Source organism: Anomaloglossus baeobatrachus, chromosome 10, assembly GCF_048569485.1.
Source record: "Anomaloglossus baeobatrachus isolate aAnoBae1 chromosome 10, aAnoBae1.hap1, whole genome shotgun sequence".
In the NCBI taxonomy this organism is placed as follows: Eukaryota; Metazoa; Chordata; class Amphibia; order Anura; family Aromobatidae; genus Anomaloglossus; species Anomaloglossus baeobatrachus.
The window spans coordinates 206,455,763-206,478,260 of record NC_134362.1 but is presented as its reverse complement, the minus strand read 5'-3'; the positions used below and the strand labels follow the sequence as shown (position 1 = coordinate 206,478,260).

Genomic DNA, 22,498 nt, shown 5'->3' with positions numbered 1-22,498 from the left:
AGATTTATACAGTCACCACTAGAGGGAGATCACTACATACAGATTTATACAGCCACCACTAGAGGGAGCTCACTACATACAGATTTATACAGCCACCACTAGAGGGAGCTCACTACATACAGATTTATACAGCCACCACTAGAGGGAGCTCACTACATACAGATTTATACAGTCACCACTAGAGGGAGCTCACTACATACAGATTTATACAGTCATCACTAGAGGGAGCTCACTACATACAGATTTATTCAGCCACCACTAGAGGGAGCTCACTACATACAGATTTATACAGCCACCACTAGAGGGAGGTCACTACATACAGATTTATACAGCCACCACTAGAGGGAGCTCACTACATACAGATTTATACAGTCACCACTAGAGGGAGCTCACTACATACAGATTTATACAGCCATCACTAGAGGGAGCTCACTACATACAGATTTATACAGCCACCACTAGAGGGAGCGCACTACATACAGATTTATACAGTCACCACTAGAGGGAGCTCATTACATACAGATTATACAGTCACCACTAGAGGGAGCTCACTACATTCAGATTTATACAGTCACCACTAGGTGGAGCTCACTACATACAGATTTATACAGCCACCACTAGAGGGAGCTCACTACATACAGATTTATACAGTCACCACTAGAGGGAGCTCACTACATACAGATTTATACAGTCACCACTAGAGGGAGCTCACTACATACAGATTTATACAGCCACCACTAGAGGGAGCTCACTACATACAGATTTATACAGCCACCACTAGAGGGAGCTCACTACATACAGATTTATACAGTCACCACTAGGTGGAGCTCACTACATACAGATTTATACAGCCATCACTAGAGGGAGCTCATTACATACAGATTTATACAGTCACCACTAGAGGGAGCTCACTGTATACAGATATATACAGCCACCACTAGAGGGAGCTCACTACATACAGATTTATACAGCCATCACTAGAGGGAGCTCACTACATACAGATTTATACAGTCACCACTAGAGGGAGCTCACTACATACAGAATTATACAGCCACCACTAGAGGGAGCTCACTACATACAGATTTATACAACCACCACTAGAGGGAGCTCACTACATACAGATTTATACAGCCACCACTAGAGGGAGCTCACTGTCCTGTGCTTAGTTGGTCGTCCCTGTTAGATTTTTGGGAGTCTTGTATAGTCTCCAGTGCAACCTAATTTTAACATTAGGTCCCGATGGGGACAGTGCTGATCACGTCTGTAAAGTGCTGTGGAATTAATGGCGCCATGTAAGTGAGAGATATAAGATAATACGTGAGCGTTATCTGCAGGTAGTTATTATGACACAAATCTAGACGGGAAGTTTTCCAGCCGCTCAGTGGTGGCCTCACTTCCGGTGGTGACTAATATCTGATGATTATCGCTCCACCCTGAGCTGCATTGTAGGTTTGGGTGGAGCCGTCTGCCCCGCGCTGCTGTGTGCACTGTTCCTGGCACAGTATATTTTCCAGGAGGAGTTACAGAGGGTCCACAGAGCGCGGTGCTGAATGACCCAATATACTCGACTGACTTCTGCTGGGAGTTGTAGTTCCACCAAAACTGGAGACACCACTATAAAAGTGTATGACCGCTCCCAGCACGATACGTGATAATATAATGTACAATATGGCGCCGTCTTACCGAGGCCGCCGCTCTCCGGTTGTAGTCGTATGCCAAGTAAATTTCCACTCGCACGGACGCTGCGCAGGTGATGAATGCGGTGACGTACAGGATGAAGGCCGCGGAGTGGTATATAAACACCTGTGGGCGAGAAGAAAATATTAGATCCTGAAACTGATGGTGACGGCTCCTCGGGGGCGGGAGTTTGTGGCTCCGCCTCCTTGATGAGACTCCTCCCCTGAGATTCCTTATATCTCCCATTTCTCGCTGGCAGTTTACTTGTATTTTATAATGATGTAATAGAAATCTGCCAGTCCTGCACTGATTTACAGCCGGCGATCAGAGGAAGCAGAGCTGCAGTGTGAAGCATGGTGGAGGGAGCATGTAGCTCGGTTGTACGTCCGGCACTCACCGTCAGAGGCCACGGAATAAAAGAGATCAACCTGTGCAGCTGCAGAAAGAAGAGGATGAAGAGGACGAGGGTGAGGATCCAGACGAAGATGGACACGAACAGCACCCAGCCGTAGGCGGCCACGAAATAGTGATGAGTGTCTGAGATCAGCGCCCAAACGATGAGACCCAGGACCTGCAACAGACAGAGGGCGACAATCAGTGACTGCGCCACCAGCAACGAAAAGCAGCCGTCTGATTACAGAAAATGTGCTCCAGTCACCTCCAGAGCTGCAATCACATACTCCAGAGCTGCAATCACAAGCTCCACTCACCTCCACAGCTGCAATAATTTGCTCCAGTCACCTCCAGAGCTGCAATCACATGCTCTACTCACCTTCACAGCTGCAATCACATGCCCCAGTCACCTCCAGAGCTGCAATCACTAGCTCCAGTCACCTCCACAGCTGCAATCATGTGCTCTACTCACCTCCACATCTGGAATCACATGCTCCAGTCACCTCCACAGCTGCAATCAGGTGCCCCAGTCACCTCCAGAGCTGCAATCATGTGCTCTACTCACCTCCACAGCTGTAATCACATGCTCCAGTCACCTTCACAGCTGCAATCACGTGCTCTACTCACTTCCACAGCTGTAATCACATGCTCCAGTCACCTTCACAGCTGCAATCACGTGCTCTACTCACCTCCACAGCTGTAATCACATGCTCCAGTCACCTTCACAGCTGCAATCACGTGCTCTACTCACCTCCACAGCTGGAATCACATGCTCCAGTCACCTTCACAGCTGCAATCACGAGCTCCAGTCACCTTCACAGCTGCAATCACGAGCTCCAGTCACCTCCACAGCTGTAATCACGTGCTCCACTCACCTCCACAGCTGCAATCACGTGCTCCACTAACCTCCACAGCTGGAATCACATGCTCCAGTCACCTCCACAGCTGTAATCACGTGCTCCACTCACCTCCACTGCTGGAATGACATGCTCCACTCACCTCCACAGCTGCAATCACGTGCTCCACTAACCTCCACAGCTGGAATCACATGCTCCAGTCACCTCCACAGCTGAAATAACGTGCTCCAGCCACCTATATAGCTGCAATCACATGCTCCACTCACCTCAACAGCTGCAATCACGTGACACACTCAACTCCACTGCTGGAATCTCATGCTCCAGTCACCTCCAAAGCTAGAATAACATGCTCCAGTCACCTCCAGAGCTGCAATCATGTGCATTAGTCACCTCCAGAGCTGCAATCACGTGCTCCACTCACCTCCACTGCTGCAATCACATGCTCCAGTCACCTCCACAGCTGCAAACATGTACTCCAGTCAATTCCACAGCTGTAATGTGCTCCAATCACCTCCAGAGCTGCAATTATGTGCATCAGTCACCTCCACAGGGGCAATCATGCAATAGTCATCCACTTGCTCCAGCCACATTCAGGATTCACATGCACAAGTTACACCAGAACCTGCGACCACCATCACTGCTCCAGTCGCCCCCACAGCAGCGGTCGCCCCCTCTAAGCGGGGCTGGCGCAGGGTGCGGGGCTGGCGCAGGGTGCGGAGCTGGCGCAGGGTGCGGGGCTGGCGCAGGGTGCGGGGCTGGCGCAGGGTGCGGGGCTGGCGCAGGGTGCGGAGCTGGCGCAGGGTGCGGGGCTGGCGCAGGGTGCGGAGCTGGCGCAGGGTGCGGGGCTGGCGCAGGGTGCGGAGCTGGCGCAGGGGGCGGGGCTGGCGCAGGGTGCGGGGCTGGCGCAGGGTGCGGGGCTGGTGCAGGGTGCAGTGCTGGCGCAGGGTGCGGAGCTGGCGCAGGGTGCGGGGCTGGCGCAGGGTGCGGAGCTGGCGCAGGGTGCGGGGCTGGCGCAGGGGGCGGAGCTGGCGCAGGGGGCGGGGCTGGTGCAGGGTGCGGGGCTGGCGCAGGGTGCGGGGCTGGCGCAGGGGGCGGAGCTGGCGCAGGGGGCGGGGCTGGCGCAGGGTGCGGGGCTGGCGCAGGGGGCGGAGCTGGCGCAGGGGGCGGGGCTGGTGCAGGGTGCGGGGCTGGCGCAGGGGGCGGGGCTGGCGCAGGGGGCGGGGCTGGCGCAGGGTGCAGTGCTGGCGCAGGGTGCGGGGCTGGCGCAGGGTGCGGAGCTGGCGCAGGGTGCGGGGCTGGTGCAGGGTGCGGGGCTGGTGCAGGGTGCGGAGCTGGCGCAGGGTGCGGGGCTGGCGCAGGGTGCGGAGCTGGCGCAGGGGGCGGGGCTGGCGCAGGGGGCGGGGCTGGCGCAGGGTGCGGGGCTGGTGCAGGGTGCAGTGCTGGCGCAGGGTGCGGAGCTGGCGCAGGGTGCGGGGCTGGCGCAGGGTGCGGAGCTGGCGCAGGGGGCGGGGCTGGCGCAGGGGGCGGAGCTGGCGCAGGGGGCGGAGCTGGCGCAGGGGGCGGGGCTGGTGCAGGGTGCGGGGCTGGCGCAGGGTGCGGGGCTGGCGCAGGGGGCGGAGCTGGCGCAGGGTGCGGGGCTGGCGCAGGGTGCGGGGCTGGCGCAGGGGGCGGAGCTGGCGCAGGGTGCGGGGCTGGTGCAGGGTGCGGGGCTGGCGCAGGGGGCGGGGCTGGCGCAGGGGGCGGAGCTGGCGCAGGGTGCAGGGCTGGCGCAGGGTGCGGGGCTGGCGCAGGGTGCGGAGCTGGCGCAGGGTGCGGGGCTGGTGCAGGGTGCGGGGCTGGTGCAGGGTGCGGAGCCACCGCCGTCGCTGCTGTTGTGTAAATCTCCAGGAGTGTTTCGTCCTGACGACAAACCCACAAATCACCGAAATTAACCCTTTGCTTCCGTGTAGGAAAAATGGCCCAACCCCGTCCTCCCTGAACCCAGTACAAATCATTTCCCTGCAATTAGCACATTCCTGTGCTGAAATCCTCTGTGCTGCGAGCGGCGCCTGTCCTGTGTGCAAACGCCAGATTTTCCTATCTATGGGATTCCTGACGTCGGGGCTCGGTGTGACGCCGCGCACAGTCAGGGTTCGGTGTGACGCCGCGCACAGTCAGGGTTCGGTGTGACGCCGCGCACAGTCAGGGTTCGGTGTGACGCCGCATGCAGTCGAGGCTCCTATAACGCTGCGCACAATCGGGGCTCGGTGTGATGCTGCGCACTGTCAGGGTTCGGTGTGACTCCGTGCACAGTTTGGGCTCCTGTGACGCCGCGCACAGTTTGGGCTCCTGTGACGCCGTGCAGTTTGGGCTCCTGTGACGCCTCACACATTCGGGGCTCGGTGTGGTGTGACGCTGCACAGTCGAGGCTCCTGTAACGCCGCGCACAATCGGGGCTCGGTGTGGTGTGACGCTGCACAGTCGAGGCTCCTGTAACGCCGCGCACAATCGGGGCTCGGTGTGATGCTGCGCACTGTCAGGGTTCGGTGTGACTCCGTGCACAGTTTGGGCTCCTGTGACGCCGTGCACAGTTTGGGCTCCTGTGACGCCGCGCACATTCGGGGCTCGGTGTGATGCTGCGCACTGTCAGGGTTCGGTGTGACTCCGCGCACAGTTTGGGCTCCTGTGACGCCGCGCACAATCTGGGCTCGGTGTGATGCTGCGCACAGTTTGGCTCCTGTGACGCCGCGCACAGTTTGGCTCCTGTGACGCCGCGCACATTCGGGGCTCGGTGTGATGCTGCGCACAGTTTGGCTCCTGTGACGCCGCGCACAATCTGGGCTCGGTGTGATGCTGCGCACAGTTTGTGCTCCTGTGACGCCGCGCACATTCGGGGCTCGGTGTGATGCTGCGCACTGTCAGGGTTCGGTGTGACTCCGCGCACAGTTTGGGCTCCTGTGACGCCGTGCACAATCTGGGCTCGGTGTGATGCTGCGCACAGTTTGGCTCCTGTGACGCCGCGCACAGTTTGGCTCCTGTGACGCCGCGCACATTCGGGGCTCGGTGTGATGCTGCGCACAGTTTGGCTCCTGTGACGCCGCGCACAATCTGGGCTCGGTGTGATGCTGCGCACAGTTTGTGCTCCTGTGACGCCGCGCACATTCGGGGCTCGGTGTGATGCTGCGCACTGTCAGGGTTCGGTGTGACTCCGCGCACAGTTTGGGCTCCTGTGACGCCGCGCACAGTTTGGGCTCCTGTGACGCCGCGCACAATCTGGGCTCGGTGTGATGCTGCGCACAGTTTGTGCTCCTGTGACGCGGCGCACATTCGGGGCTCGGTGTGATGCTGCGCACAGTCGAGGCTCCTGTAACGCCGCGCACAATCTGGGCTCGGTGTGATGCTGCGGACAGTTTGGGCTCCTGTGACGCCGTGCACATTCGGGGCTCGGTGTGATGCTGCACACAGTCAGGGCCCTGGTCATTATCAGGAGTCTGCGGGCAGCAGCTCGGACCCAGAGGCATCACCGTCGCCCTCCCATTGAGTCGGTGCAGCACGACGCTGCGTGTGCATGGAGCTCTATGATGACGGCGGTCCGCAGGGGCCGGGCGTCACTGACCCTTTTCCATCCTCTCTAGCGGTTTCCTGCCTCTGGGGTCATTATTACGGCACACGGACGGATATATATGGCGGCACACAGGGTCTCTGTGCCGCCGGCCTTAATTGTGCCGCCATATATACCCGTCTCCCCGCCACCGCTCAGTAGGAGCCTCTGAATATTAAACGCGTCGTCATTTGTGACCCTTGGACTTCGGCGTCAATAATAAACCGGATTCCTGACCCGCAGAGCTTGTGATCTAATGCTTTAAAGGGACGGCGCATGGTGGGTGTGAACAATATACTTGCTTTTAATTCTTCGCTATTATCAATATATCTGCTTGCTGTCAGTGAATGGAACAATGATAATAATCTTTATTTGGCGCTAACATATTCCGCAGCGCTTTACAATTCAGAGATAAAACTTCTCACAGCTGAGGGTTTGCTACATTTTGGATCCTCTCTCCATAGATACAATGTTACAACCCAACAGGGCAGGAGCGGATGTGACCGGTGATTATTACACTGGATACAACTGGAACAAACCCTCAGCTGTGAGAAGCTTTCAGCCTCTGGATGGAAAGAAGGATGTTCTCATTCACTGACACCAAGCAGGAAACCATTCATAGTCACCCTCTGCATCAATGGGCAACCAGGGCCCAGGAGGTCCGGGGGCCACATCCTCCAAAACAGGAGGAACAGTGCATGATGGGAGATAATAGGCTGCAGGGGGCCATATAGTGTCCATGCACAGGGGGCCGGTATAGTGTCCATGCACAGGGGGCCGGTATAGTGTCCATGCACAGGGGGCCGTATAGTGTCCTTGCACAGGGGGCCGTATAGTGTCCTTGCACAGGGGGCCGTATAGTGTCCATGCACAGGGGGCCGGTATAGTGGCCATGCACAGGGGGCCGGTATAGTGGCCATGCACAGGGGGCCGGTATAGTGGCCATGCACAGGGGGCCGGTATAGTGTCCATGCACAGGGGGCCGGTATAGTGTCCATGCACAGGGGGCCGGTATAGTGTCCATGCACAGGGGGCCGGTATAGTGTCCATGCACAGGGGGCCGGTATAGTGTCCATGCACAGGGGGCCGGTATAGTGTCCATGCACAGGGGGCCGGTATAGTGTCCATGCACAGGGGGCCGTATAGTGTCCATGCACAAGGGGCCGGTATAGTGTCCATGCACAGGGGGCCGGTATAGTGTCCATGCACAGGGGGCCGGTATAGTGTCCATGCACAGGGGGCCGGTATAGTGTCCATGCACAGGGGGCCGGTATAGTGTCCATGCACAGGGGGCCGTATAGTGTCCATGCACAGGGGGCCGGTATAGTGTCCATGCACAGGGGGCCGGTATAGTGTCCATGCACAGGGGGCCGGTATAGTGTCCATGCACAGGGGGCCGGTATAGTGTCCATGCACAGGGGGCCAGTATAGTGTCCATGCACAGGGGGCCAGTATAGTGTCCATGCACAGGGGGCCAGTATAGTGTCCATGCACAGGGGGCCAGTATAGTGTCCATGCACAGGGGGCCGGTATAGTGTCCATGCACAGGGGGCCGGTATAGTGTCCATGCACAGGGGGCCGGTATAGTGTCCATGCACAGGGGGCCGGTATAGTGTCCATGCACAAGGGGCCGGTATAGTGTCCATGCACAGGGGGCCGGTATAGTGTCCATGCACAGGGGGCCGGTATAGTGTCCATGCACAGGGGGCCGGTATAGTGTCCATGCACAGGGGGCCGTATAGTGTCCATGCACAGGGGGCCGGTATAGTGTCCATGCACAGGGGGCCGTATAGTGTCCATGCACAGGGGGCCGGTATAGTGTCCATGCACAAGGGGCCGGTATAGTGTCCATGCACAGGGGGCCGGTATAGTGTCCATGCACAGGGGGCCGGTATAGTGTCCATGCACAGGGGGCCGGTATAGTGTCCATGCACAGGGGGCCGGTATAGTGTCCATGCACAGGGGGCCGGTATAGTGTCCATGCACAAGGGGCCGGTATAGTGGCCATGCACAGGGGGCCGTATAGTGTCCATGCACAGGGGGCCGGTATAGTGTCCATGCACAAGGGGCTGGTATAGTGTCCACGCACAGGGGGCCGGTATAGTGTCCATGCACAGGGGGCCGTATAGTGTCCATGCACAGGGGGCTGGTATAGTGTCCATGCACAGGGGGCCGGTATAGTGTCCATGCACAGGGGGCCGGTATAGTGTCCATGCACAAGGGGCCGGTATAGTGTCCATGCAGAGGGGGCCGGTATAGTGTCCATGCACAGGGGGCCGGTATAGTGTCCATGCACAGGGGGCCGTATAGTGTCCATGCACAAGGGGCCGGTATAGTGTCCATGCACAGGGGGCCGGTATAGTGTCCATGCACAGGGGGCCGGTATAGTGTCCATGCACAGGGGGCCGGTATAGTGTCCATGCACAGGGGGCCGGTATAGTGTCCATGCACAGGGGGCCGGTATAGTGTCCATGCACAGGGGGCCGGTATAGTGTCCATGCACAGGGGGCCGGTATAGTGTCCATGCACAGGGGGCCGTATAGTGTCCATGCACAGGGGGCCGGTATAGTGTCCATGCAGAGGGGGCCGGTATAGTGTCCATGCACAGGGGGCCGGTATAGTGTCCATGCACAGGGGGCCGGTATAGTGTCCATGCACAGGGGGCCGTATAGTGTCCATGCACAGGGGGCCGGTATAGTGTCCATGCACAGGGGGCTGGTATAGTGTCCATGCACAAGGGGCCGGTATAGTGTCCATGCACAGGGGGCCGGTATAGTGTCCATGCACAGGGGGCCGGTATAGTGTCCATGCACAGGGGGCCGGTATAGTGTCCATGCACAGGGGGCCGGTATAGTGTCCATGCACAGGGGGCCGGTATAGTGTCCATGCACAAGGGGCCGGTATAGTGGCCATGCACAGGGGGCCGTATAGTGTCCATGCACAGGGGGCCGTATAGTGTCCATGCACAGGGGGCTGGTATAGTGTCCATGCACAGGGGGCCGGTATAGTGTCCATGCACAGGGGGCCGGTATAGTGTCCATGCACAAGGGGCCGGTATAGTGTCCATGCAGAGGGGGCCGGTATAGTGTCCATGCACAGGGGGCCGGTATAGTGTCCATGCACAGGGGGCCGTATAGTGTCCATGCACAAGGGGCCGGTATAGTGTCCATGCACAGGGGGCCGGTATAGTGTCCATGCACAGGGGGCCGGTATAGTGTCCATGCACAGGGGGCCGGTATAGTGTCCATGCACAGGGGGCCGGTATAGTGTCCATGCACAGGGGGCCGGTATAGTGTCCATGCACAAGGGGCCGGTATAGTGGCCATGCACAGGGGGCCGTATAGTGTCCATGCACAGGGGGCCGGTATAGTGTCCATGCACAAGGGGCTGGTATAGTGTCCACGCACAGGGGGCCGGTATAGTGTCCATGCACAGGGGGCCGTATAGTGTCCATGCACAGGGGGCTGGTATAGTGTCCATGCACAGGGGGCCGGTATAGTGTCCATGCACAGGGGGCCGGTATAGTGTCCATGCACAAGGGGCCGGTATAGTGTCCATGCAGAGGGGGCCGGTATAGTGTCCATGCACAGGGGGCCGGTATAGTGTCCATGCACAGGGGGCCGTATAGTGTCCATGCACAGGGGGCCGGTATAGTGTCCATGCAGAGGGGGCCGGTATAGTGTCCATGCAGAGGGGGCCGGTATAGTGTCCATGCACAGGGGGCCGGTATAGTGTCCATGCACAGGGGGCCGTATAGTGTCCATGCACAGGGGGCCGGTATAGTGTCCATGCACAGGGGGCCGGTATAGTGTCCATGCACAGGGGGCCAGTATAGTGTCCTTGCACAGGGGGCCGTATAGTGTCCATGCACAGGGGGCCGTATAGTGTCCATGCACAGGGGGCAGTATAGTGTCCATGCACAGGGGGCCGTATAGTGTCCTTGCACAGGGGGCCGGTATAGTGTCCTTGCACAGGGGGCCGGTATAGTGTCCTTGCACAGGGGGCCGGTATAGTGTCCTTGCACAGGGGGCCGGTATAGTGTCCATGCACAGGGGGCCGGTATAGTGTCCATGCACAGGGGGCCGGTATAGTGTCCATACACAGGAGGCCGGTATAGTGTCCATGCACAGGGGGCCGTATAGTGTCCTTGCACAGGGGGCCGGTATAGTGTCCATGCACAGGGGGCCGGTATAGTATCCATGCACAGGGGGCCGGTATAGTGTCCATGCACAGGGGGCCGGTATAGTGTCCATGCACAGGGGGCCGGTATAGTGTCCATGCACAGGGGGCCGTATAGTGTCCATGCACAGGGGGCTGGTATAGTGTCCATGCACAGGGGGCCAGTATAGTGTCCATGCACAGGGGGCCGGTATAGTGTCCATGCACAGGGGGCCGGTATAGTGTCCATGCACAGGGGGCCGGTATAGTGTCCATGCACAGGGGGCCGGTATAGTGTCCATGCACAGGGGGCCGGTATAGTGTCCATGCACAGGGGGCCGTATAGTGTCCATGCACAGGGGGCCGTATAGTGTCCATGCACAGGGGGCCGTATAGTGGCCATGCACAGGGGGCCGTATAGTGGCCATGCACAGGGGGCCGGTATAGTGGCCATGCACAGGGGGCCGGTATAGTGTCCATGCACAGGGGGCCGGTATAGTGTCCATGCACAGGGGGCCGGTATAGTGTCCATGCACAGGGGGCCGGTATAGTGTCCATGCACAGGGGGCCGTATAGTGTCCATGCACAGGGGGCCGTATAGTGTCCATGCACAGGGGGCCGTATAGTGTCCATGCACAGGGGGCCGTATAGTGTCCATGCACAGGGGGCCGTATAGTGTCCATGCACAGCGGCCCACAAATTGTTCTTGCACAGGGGCCCCTTGTGTGTCCACCAATGATTATAGAGATGCCACTTTCTTAGTCTGTGACTTTCTTCCCCGGGGACCCTTGGGGGAGGAAAAACCAAATAAACAAAGGCGCCTCGGTGGACCTGAGCGGGGACCCCCATGGGGCGCATCATTAGAGCGATGTTAGCCGGTGTCCCCTGGCGTGGCCCCTAGTGAGCGCACACTGATGGGCACACCCGCTGACACATTTAGTCGCTGACTTCTGGCAGGTACTTACCAGCTCCACCAGGATGAGGATCCCCGGGATGGACCGCAGGAAGGAGATGTCGGGTCGGGGGCAGAACCCTCCTCCGCCGGAGGCCTCCGGGGTGCTGGTCTGGGTGCTGACTTTGGCGGGGAATTCGGCCATGGTGCTGCTGATCCGTCACATGCGGGTGTGCCCGGTGTGTACGGGGCACTGAGACTCCGCGCTCCCCGCCTCCGCCCCAGACGCCAGAGTGCAGGAGGCGGCGCAGCCATTATCCAGTAATAGGATCCAGGGGCAAAGTCTGCGACAATAGGCTCACCTGTGCGCCAGGCGCTGCGTGCTTAACCCTCCACCTGCCAGGGGGCTGCGTGCTTAACCCTGCACCTGCCAGGGGGCTGCGTGCTTAACCCTCCACCTACCAGGGCGCTGCGTGCTTAACCCTCCACCTGCCAGGGCGCTGCGTGCTTAACCCTCCACCTGCCAGGCGCTGCGTGCTTAACCCTCCACCTGCCAGGGTGCTGCATGCTTAACCCTCCACCTGCCAGGGGGCTGCGTGCTTAACCCTCCACCTGCCAGGGGGCTGCGTGCTTAACCCTCCACCTGCCAGGGCGCTGCGTGCTTAACCCTCCACCTGCCAGGCGCTGCGTGCTTAACCCTCCACCTGCCAGGGTGCTGCGTGCTTAACCCTCCACCTGCCAGGGGGCTGCGTGCTTAACCCTCCACCTGCCAGGGCGCTGCGTGCTTAACCCTCCACCTGCCAGGCGCTGCGTGTTTAACCCTCCACCTGCCAGGGTGCTGCATGCTTAACCCTCCACCTGCCAGGGCGCTGCGTGCTTAACCCTCCACCTGCCAGGCGCTGCGTGCTTAACCCTCCACCTGCCAGGGTGCTGCATGCTTAACCCTCCACCTGCCAGGGGGCTGCGTGCTTAACCCTGCACCTGCCAGGGGGCTGCGTGCTTAACCCTGCACCTGCCAGGGGGCTGCGTGCTTAACCCTCCACCTGCCAGGGCGCTGCGTGCTTAACCCTCCACCTGCCAGGCGCTGCGTGCTTAACCCTCCACCTGCAAGGGCGCTGCGTGCTTAACCCTACACCTGCCAGGAGGCTGCGTGCTTCACCCTCCACCTGCCAGGCGCTGCGCGCTTAACCCTCCACCTGCCAGGCGCTGCGTGCTTAACCCTCCACCTGCCAGGGCGCTGCGTGCTTTCCCCCTTCACCTGCCAGGCGCTGCGTGCTTAACCCTCCACCTGCCAAGAGGCTGCGTGCTTCACCCTCCACCTGCCAGGGGGCTGCGTGCTTCACCCTCCACCTGCCAGGGGGCTGCGTGCTTAACCCTACACCTGCCAGGCGCTGCGTGCTTAACCCTCCACCTGCCAGGGCGCTGCGTGCTTAACCCTACACCTGCCAGGGGGCTGCGTGCTTAACCCTCCACCTGCCAGGGGGCTGCGTGCTTCACCCTCCACCTGCCAGGCGCTGCGTGCTTGACCCTACACCTGCCAGGCGCTGCGTGCTTAACCCTCCACCTGCCAGGAGGCTGCGTGCTTCACCCTCCACCTGCCAGGGGGCTGCGTGCTTCACCCTCCACCTGCCAGGGGGCTGCGTGCTTCACCCTCCACCTGCCAGGGCGCTGCGTGCTTAACCCTACACCTGCCAGGCGCTGCGTGCTTAACCCTCCACCTGCCAGGCGCTGCGTGCTTGACCCTACACCTGCCAGGCGCTGCGTGCTTAACCCTCCACCTGCCAGGAGGCTGCGTGCTTCACCCTCCACCTGCCAGGGGGCTGCGTGCTTCACCCTCCACCTGCCAGGGCGCTGCGTGCTTAACCCTACACCTGCCAGGCGCTGCGTGCTTAACCCTCCACCTGCCAGGGCACTGCGTGCTTAACCCTACACCTGCCGGGGGCTGCGTGCTTAACCCTCCACCTGCAAGGGGGCTGCGTGCTTCACCCTCCACCTGCCAGGGGGCTGCGTGCTTCACCCTCCACCTGCCAGGGGGCTGCGTGCGTAACCCTCCACCTGCCAGGCGCTGCGTGCTTAACCCTCCACCTGCCAGGGCACTGCGTGCTTAACCCTACACCTGCCAGGCGCTGCGTGCTTCACCCTCCACCTGCCAGGGGGCTGCGTGCTTCACCCTCCACCTGCCAGGGGGCTGCGTGCTTCACCCTCCACCTGCTAGGGGGCTGCATGCTTAACCCTGCACCTGCCAGACCGCTGCGTGCTTAACCCTGCACCTGCCAGGGCGCTGCGTGCTTAACCCTCCACCTGCCAGGGCACTGCGTGCTTAACCCTCCACCTGCCAGGGCACTGCGTGCTTAACCCTACACCTGCCAGAGCGCTGCGTGCTTAACCCTGCACCTGCCAGAGCGCTGCGTGCTTAACCCTCCACTTGCCAGGGGGATACGTGCTTAACCCTCCACTTGCCAGGGGGCTAGGTGCTTCACCCTCCACCTGGCAGGGCGCTGCGTGCTTAACCCTCCACCTGCCAGGGCGCTGCGTGCTTAACCCTCCACCTGCCAGGGGGCTGCATGCTGAACCCTCCATCTGCCAGGGGGCTGCATGCTTAACCCTCCACCTGCCAGGGGGTTGCATGCTTAACCCTTCACCTGCCAGGGGTCTACGTGCTTAACTCTACACCTGCCAGAGCGCTGCATGCCTAACCCTGCAACTGCCGGGGGGGGGGGGGCTCCGTGCTTAACCCTCCACCTGCCAGGGTGTTACGTGCTTAACCCTGCACCTGCCAGAGCAGAAAACAACATGTGCACCACACAGAGGCCCCCGCAGTAAGAGGGGCCAAAGCCACCGCCAAAAAACGATCAGTATGAACTACTGCACCCTGACATTACACAATGGGTGGAGGAGGAAATGCTGGGTCTCTGAAACTGTATCACACAAGATGGTCTTAGATACACAGCTCAGCAGACAGTATCACACAGGACAGGATTAGATACACAGCTCTGCAGACAGTATCACACAGGATAGGATTAGATACACGGCTCAGCAGACAGTATCACAAAGGAGAGGATTAGATACACAGCTCAGCAGACAGTATCACACAGGATAGGATTAGATACACGGCTCAGCAGACGGTATCACACAGAAGAGAATTAGATACACAGCTCAGCAGACGGTATCACACAGGAGAAGATTAGATACACAGCTCAGCAGACAGTATCACACAGGACAGGATTAGATGCACGGCTCAGCAGACAGTATCACACAGGACAGGATTAGATGCACGGCTCAGCAGACAGTATCACACAGGAGAGGATTAGATATAGTCTGCTGAGCTGTGTCACACAGGAGAGGATTAGATACACAGCTCAGCAGACGGTATAACACAGGAGAGGATTAGATACACAGCTCAGCAGACGGTATCACACAGGAGAAGATTAGATACACAGCTCAGCAGACAGTATCACACAGGACAGGATTAGATGCACGGCTCAGCAGACAGTATCACACAGGACAGGATTAGATGCACGGCTCAGCAGACAGTATCACACAGGACAGGATTAGATGCACGGCTCAGCAGACGGTATCACACAGGAGAGGATTAGATACACAGCTCAGCAGACGGTATAACACAGGAGAGGATTAGATACACAGCTCAGCAGACAGTATCACACAGAAGAGGATTAGATACACAGCTCAGCAGACGGTATCACACAGGAGAGGATTAGATACACAGCTCAGCAGAAAGTATCAGACAGGAGAGGATTAGATACACTGCTCAGCAAACAGTATCACACAGGAGAGGATTAGATACACAGCTCAGCAGACAGTATCAAACAGGAGAGGATTAGATACACAGCTCAGCAGACAGTATCACACAGAAGAGGATTAGATACAAAGCTCAGCAGACGGTATCACACAGGAGAGGATTAGATACACAGCTCAGCAGAAAGTATCACACAGGAGAGGATTAGATACACTGCTCAGCAAACAGTATCACACAGGAGAGGATTAGATACACAGCTCAGCTGACAGTATCACACAGGATAGGATTAGATACACGGCTCAGGTATCACACAGGAGAGGATTAGATACACAGCTCAGCAGATAGTATCACACAGGAGAGGATTAGATACACAGCTCAGCAGACAGTATCACACAGGAGAGGATTAGATACACAGCTCAGCAGACAGTATCACACAGGAGAAGATTAGATACACAGCTCAGCAGACAGTATCACACAGGGGAGGATTAGAAACAGCTCAGCAGACAGTATCACACAGGAGAGGATTAGAAACAGCTCAGCAGACAGTATCACACAGGAGAGGATTAGATACACAGCTCAGCAGACGGTATCACACAGGAGAGGATTAGATACACAGCTCAGCAGACAGTATCACACAGGAGAGGATTAGATACACAGCTCAGCTGACAGTATCACACAGGATAGGATTAGATACACGGCTCAGGTATCAAACAGGAGAGGATTAGATACACAGCTCAGCAGATAGTATCACACAGGATAGGATTAGATACACAGCTCAGCAGACAGTATCACACAGGATAGGATTAGATACACAGCTCAGCACACAGTATCACACAGGAGAGGATTAGATACACAGCTCAGCAGACAGTATCACACAGGAGAGGATTATAGACACAGCTCAGCAGACAGTATCACACAGAAGAGGATTAGATACACAGCTCAGCAGACAGTATCACACAGGATAGGATTAGATACACAGCTCAGCAGACAGTATCACACAGGATAGGATTAGATACACTGCTCAGCAGACAGTATCACACAGGATAGGAATAGATACACAGCTCAGCAGACAGTATCACACAGGAGAGGATTAGATACACAGCTCAGCAGACAGTATCACACAGGAGAGGATTAGATACACAGCTCAGCAGACAGTATCACACAGGAGAGGATTAGATACACAGCTCAGCAGACAGTATCACACAGGATAGGATTAGATACACAGCTCAACAGACAGTATCACACAGGAGAGGATTAGATACACAGCTCAGCAGACAGTATCACACAGGAGAGGATTGGATACACAGCTCAGCAGACAGTATCACACAGGAGAGGATTAGATACACAGCTCAGCAGACAGTATCACACAGAAGAGGATTAGATACACTGCTCAGCAAACAGTATCACACAGAAAAGGATTAGATACACAGCTTAGCAGATAGTATCACACAGGAGAGGAATAGATACACGGCTCAGCAGACAGTATCACACAGGAGAGGATTAGATACACAGCTCAGCAGACAGTATCACACAGGATAGGATTAGATGCACAGCTCAGCAGACAGTATCACACAGGATAGAATTAGATACACAGCTCAGCAGACAGTATCACACAGGATAGGATTAGATACACAGCTCAGCAGACGGTATCACACAGGAAAGGATTAGATACACAGCTCAGCAGACGGTATCACACAGGAGAGGATTAGATACACGGCTCAGCAGACAGTATCACACAGGACAGGATTAGATGCACGGCTCAGCAGACAGTATCACACAGGATAGGATTAGATATAGTCTGCTGAGCTGTGTCACAAAGGAGAGGATTAGATACACAGCTCAACAGACAGTATCACACAGGAGAGGATTAGATACACAGCTCAGCAGACAGTATCACACAGGAGAGGATTAGATACACAGCTCAGCAGACGGTATCACACAGGAGGGGATTAGATACACAGCTCAGCAGACAGTATCACACAGGAGAGGATTAGATACACTGCTCAGCTGACAGTATCACACAGGATAGGTTTAGATACACGGCTCAGGTATCACACAGGAGAGGATTAGATACACAGCTCAGCAGATAGTATCACACAGGATAGGATTAGATACACTGCTCAGCAGACAGTATCACACAGGACAGGATTAGATACACGGCTCAGCAGACAGTATCACACAGGACAGGATTAAATACACGGCTCAGCAGACAGTATCACACAGGATAGGATTAGATACACGCCTCAGCAGACAGTATCACACAGGATAGGATTAGATACACAGCTCAGCATCACACAGGATAGGATTAGATACACAGCTGAGCAGACAGTATCACACAGGAGAGGATTAGATACAGCTCAGCAGACAGTATCACACAGGAGAGGTTTAGATATAGTCTGCTGAGCTGTGTCACACAGGAGAGGATTAGATACACAGCTCAGCAGACAGTATCACACAGGAGAGGATTAGATACACAGCTCAGCAGACAGTATCACACAGAAGAGGATTAGATACACAGCTCAGCAGACGGTATCACACAGGAGAGGATTAGATACACAGCTCAGCAGAAAGTATCACACAGGAGAGGATTAGATACACTGCTCAGCAAACAGTATCACACAGGAGAGGATTAGATACACAGCTCAGCTGACAGTATCACACAGGATAGGATTAGATACACGGCTCAGGTATCACACAGGAGAGGATTAGATACACAGCTCAGCAGACAGTATCACACAGGAGAGGATTAGATACACAGCTCAGCAGGCAGTATCACACAGGAGAAGATTAGATACACAGCTCAGCAGACAGTATCACACAGGGGAGGATTAGAAACAGCTCAGCAGACAGTATCACACAGGAGAGGATTAGATACACAGCTCAGCAGACAGTATCACACAGGAGAGGATTAGATACACAGCTCAGCTGACAGTATCACACAGGATAGGATTAGATACACGGCTCAGGTATCACACAGGAGAGGATTAGATACACAGCTCAGCAGATAGTATCACACAGGATAGGATTAGATACACAGCTCAGCAGACAGTATCACACAGGAGAGGATTAGATACACAGCTCAGCACACAGTATCACACAGGAGAGGATTAGATACACAGCTCAGCAGACAGTATCACACAGGAGAGGATTATAGACACAGCTCAGCAGACAGTATCACACAGAAGAGGATTAGATACACAGCTCAGCAGACAGTATCACACAGGATAGGATTAGATACACAGCTCAGCAGACAGTATCACACAGGATAGGATTAGATACACAGCTCAGCACACAGTATCACACAGGATAGGATTAGATACACAGCTCAGCAGACAGTATCACACAGGAGAGGATTAGATACACAGCTCAGCAGACAGTATCACACAGGAGAGGACTAGATACACAGCTCAGCAGACAGTATCACACAGGAGAGGATTAGATACACAGCTCAGCAGACAGTATCACACAGGATAGGATTAGATACACAGCTCAGCAGACAGTATCACACAGGACAAGATTAGATGCACAGCTCAGCAGACGGTATCACACAGAAGAGGATTAGATACACAGCTCAGCAGACGGTATCACACAGGAGAGGATTAGATACACTGCTCAGCAGACAGTATCACACAGGATAGGATTAGATACACTGCTCAGCAGACAGTATCACACAGGATAGGAATAGATACACAGCTCAGCAGACAGTATCACACAGGAGAGGATTAGATACACAGCTCAGCAGACAGTATCACACAGGAGAGGATTAGATATACAGCTCAGCAGACAGTATCACACAGGAGAGGATTAGATACACAGCTCAGCAGACAGTATCACACAGGATAGGATTAGATACACAGCTCAACAGACAGTATCACACAGGAGAGGATTAGATACACAGCTCAGCAGACAGTATCACACAGGAGAGGATTAGGTACACAGCTCAGCAGACAGTATCACACAGGAGAGGATTAGATACACAGCTCAGCAGACAGTATCACACAGGAGAGGATTAGATACACGGCTCAGCAGACAGTATCACACAAGAGAGGATTGGATACACAGCTCAGCAGACAGTATCACACAGGAGAGGATTAGATACACAGCTCAGCAGACAGTATCACACAGAAGAGGATTAGATACACTGCTCAGCAAACAGTATCACACAGAAAAGGATTAGATACACAGCTTAGCAGATAGTATCACACAGGAGAGGATTAGATACACGGCTCAGCAGACAGTATCACACAGGAGAGGATTAGATACACAGCTCAGCAGACAGTATCACACAGGATAGGATTAGATGCACAGCTCAGCAGACAGTATCACACAGGATAGGATTAGATACACAGCTCAGCAGACAGTATCACACAGGATAGGATTAGATACACAGCTCAGCAGACGGTATCACACAGGAAAGGATTAGATACACAGGTCAGCAGACGGTATCACACAGGAGAGGATTAGATACACGGCTCAGCAGACAGTATCACACAGGACAGGATTAGATGCACGGCTCAGCAGACGGTATCACACAGGAGGGGATTAGATACACAGCTCAGCAGACAGTATCACACAGGAGAGGATTAGATACACAGCTCAGCAGACGGTATCACACAGGAGGGGATTAGATACACAGCTCAGCAGACAGTATCACACAGGAGAGGATTAGATACACTGCTCAGCTGACAGTATCACACAGGATAGGTTTAGATACACGGCTCAGGTATCACACAGGAGAGGATTAGATACACAGCTCAGCAGATAGTATCACACAGGATAGGATTAGATACACTGCTCAGCAGACAGTATCACACAGGACAGGATTAGATACACGGCTCAGCAGACAGTATCACACAGGACAGGATTAAATACACGGCTCAGCAGACAGTATCACACAGGATAGGATTAGATACACGCCTCAGCAGACAGCATCACACAGGATAGGATTAGATACACAGCTGAGCAGACAGTATCACACAGGAGAGGATTAGATACAGCTCAGCAGACAGTATCACACAGGAAAGGATTAGATACACGGCTCATCAGACAGTATCACACAGGAGAGGATTAGATACACAGCTCAGCAGACAGTATCACACAGGATAGGATTAGATACACAGCTCAGCAGACAGTATCACACAGGAAAGGATTAGATACACGGCTCATCAGACAGTATCACACAGGAGAGGATTAGATACACAGCTCAGCAGACAGTATCACACAGGATAGGATTAGATACACAGCTCAGCAGACAGTATCACACAGGAGAGGATTAGATACACAGCTCAGCAGACAGTATCACACAGGAGAGGATTAGATACACAGCTCAGCACACAGTATCACACAGGTGAGGATTAGATACACAGCTCAGCAGAAGATATCACACAGGAGAGGATTAGATACACAGCTCAGCAGACAGTATCACACAGGAGAGGATTAGATACACAGCTCAGCAGACAGTATCCCACAGGAGAGGATTAGATACACGGCTCAGCAGACAGTATCACACAGGACAGGATTAGTTACAGCTCAGCAGAGAGTATCACACAAGATGGGATTAGATACAGTGGCTAAGACAACTTACATTCTAGGCTTAGATGCAGCTATATTGTCCCTGGGAACTTTCCACTATTAGATTTACAAGGTAATACATCTTGTCACTGTTGTGTACATTTTTATGGGTGATTTGTGGTGCTGATGGCGGAACATTTATGGTGTTGGTTTTGTGACGTTGTATTGTCATTTTTTTCCAACATTGTTGTCACAAAGCGCTGACATCCAACATCAACCGCACAATACACCCGACAGATCATGTATCAGGTTATGTGCAACGTAAGGGATGAAACGTCATATTATTGTAAATATAAAGATCATAGCAGATATATACTTAGACATAGGAGCAGTATTATAGTAGTTATATTCTTGTACATAGGGGGCAGTATTATAGTAGTTATATTCTTGTACATAGGGGGCAGTATTATAGTAGTTATATTCTTGTACATAGGGGCAGTATTATAGTAGATATATTCTTGTACATAGGGGCAGTATTATAGTAGTTATATTCTTGTACATAGGGGGCAGTATTATAGTAGTTATATTCTTGTACATAGGAGCAGTATTATAGTAGTTATATTCTTGTACATAGGGGCAGTATTATAGTAGTTATATTCTTGTACATAGGGGACAGTATTATAGTAGTTATATTCTTGTACATAGGGGACAGTATTATAGTAGTTATATTCTTGTACATAGGGGCAGTATTATAGTAGTTATATTCTTGTACATAGGGGCAGTATTATAGTAGTTATATTCTTGTACATAGGTGGCAGTATTATAGTAGTTATATTCTTGTATATAGGGGCAGTATTATAGTAGTTATATTCTTGTACATAGGGGCAGTATTATAGTAGTTATATTCTTGTACATAGGGGCAGTATTATAGTAGTTATATTCTTGTACATAGGTGGCAGTATTATAGTAGTTATATTCTTGTATATAGGGGCAGTATTATAGTAGTTATATTCTTGTATATAGGGGCAGTATTATAGTAGTTATATTCTTGTACATAGGGGCAGTATTATAGTAGTTATTTATGTGTATATAGGGGGCAGTATTATAGTAGTTATATTCTTGTACATAGGTGGCAGTATTATAGTAGTTATATTCTTGTATATAGGGGCAGTATTATAGTAGTTATATTCTTGTACATAGGAGCAGTATTATAGTAGTTATATTCTTGTACATAGGGGCAGTATTATAGTAGTTATATATGTGTATATAGGGGGCAGTATTATAGTAGTTATATTCTTGTATATAGGGGGCAGTATTATAGTAGTTATATTCTTGTATATAGGAGCAGTATTATAGTAGTTATATTCTTGTGCATAGGAGCAGTATTATAGTAGTTATATTCTTGTACATAGGAGCAGTATTATAGTAATTATATTCTTATACATAGGGGCAGTATTATAGTAGTTATATATGTGTATATAGGGGGCAGTATTATAGTAGTTATATATGTGTATATAGGGGGCAGTATTATAGTAGTTATATTCTTGTACATAGGGGGCAGTATTATAGCAGTTATATTCTTGTACATAGGTGGCAGTATTATAGTAGTTATATTCTTGTATATAGGGGCAGTATTATAGTAGTTATATTCTTGTACATAGGGGCAGTATTAT

At 54.0% G+C, this 22,498-nt stretch overlaps 1 protein-coding gene across 1 annotated transcript; it reads right to left on the bottom strand.

The window, feature by feature from the left end:
* Positions 1 to 1,229: 1,229 nt before the first annotated feature.
* On the bottom strand, positions 1,230 to 11,849 carry LOC142254406 (plasmolipin-like). Its single transcript, XM_075325447.1, has 4 exons — positions 11,631 to 11,849; positions 2,075 to 2,248; positions 1,684 to 1,803; positions 1,230 to 1,328 (listed from the first exon to the last, which is right to left on the bottom strand). The coding sequence occupies exons 1-4, from the start codon at positions 11,760 to 11,762 to the stop codon at positions 1,230 to 1,232; spliced, it is 525 nt and encodes a 174-aa protein (XP_075181562.1). The 5' UTR covers positions 11,763 to 11,849.
* Between the last annotated feature and the right edge of the window lie 10,649 nt (positions 11,850 to 22,498).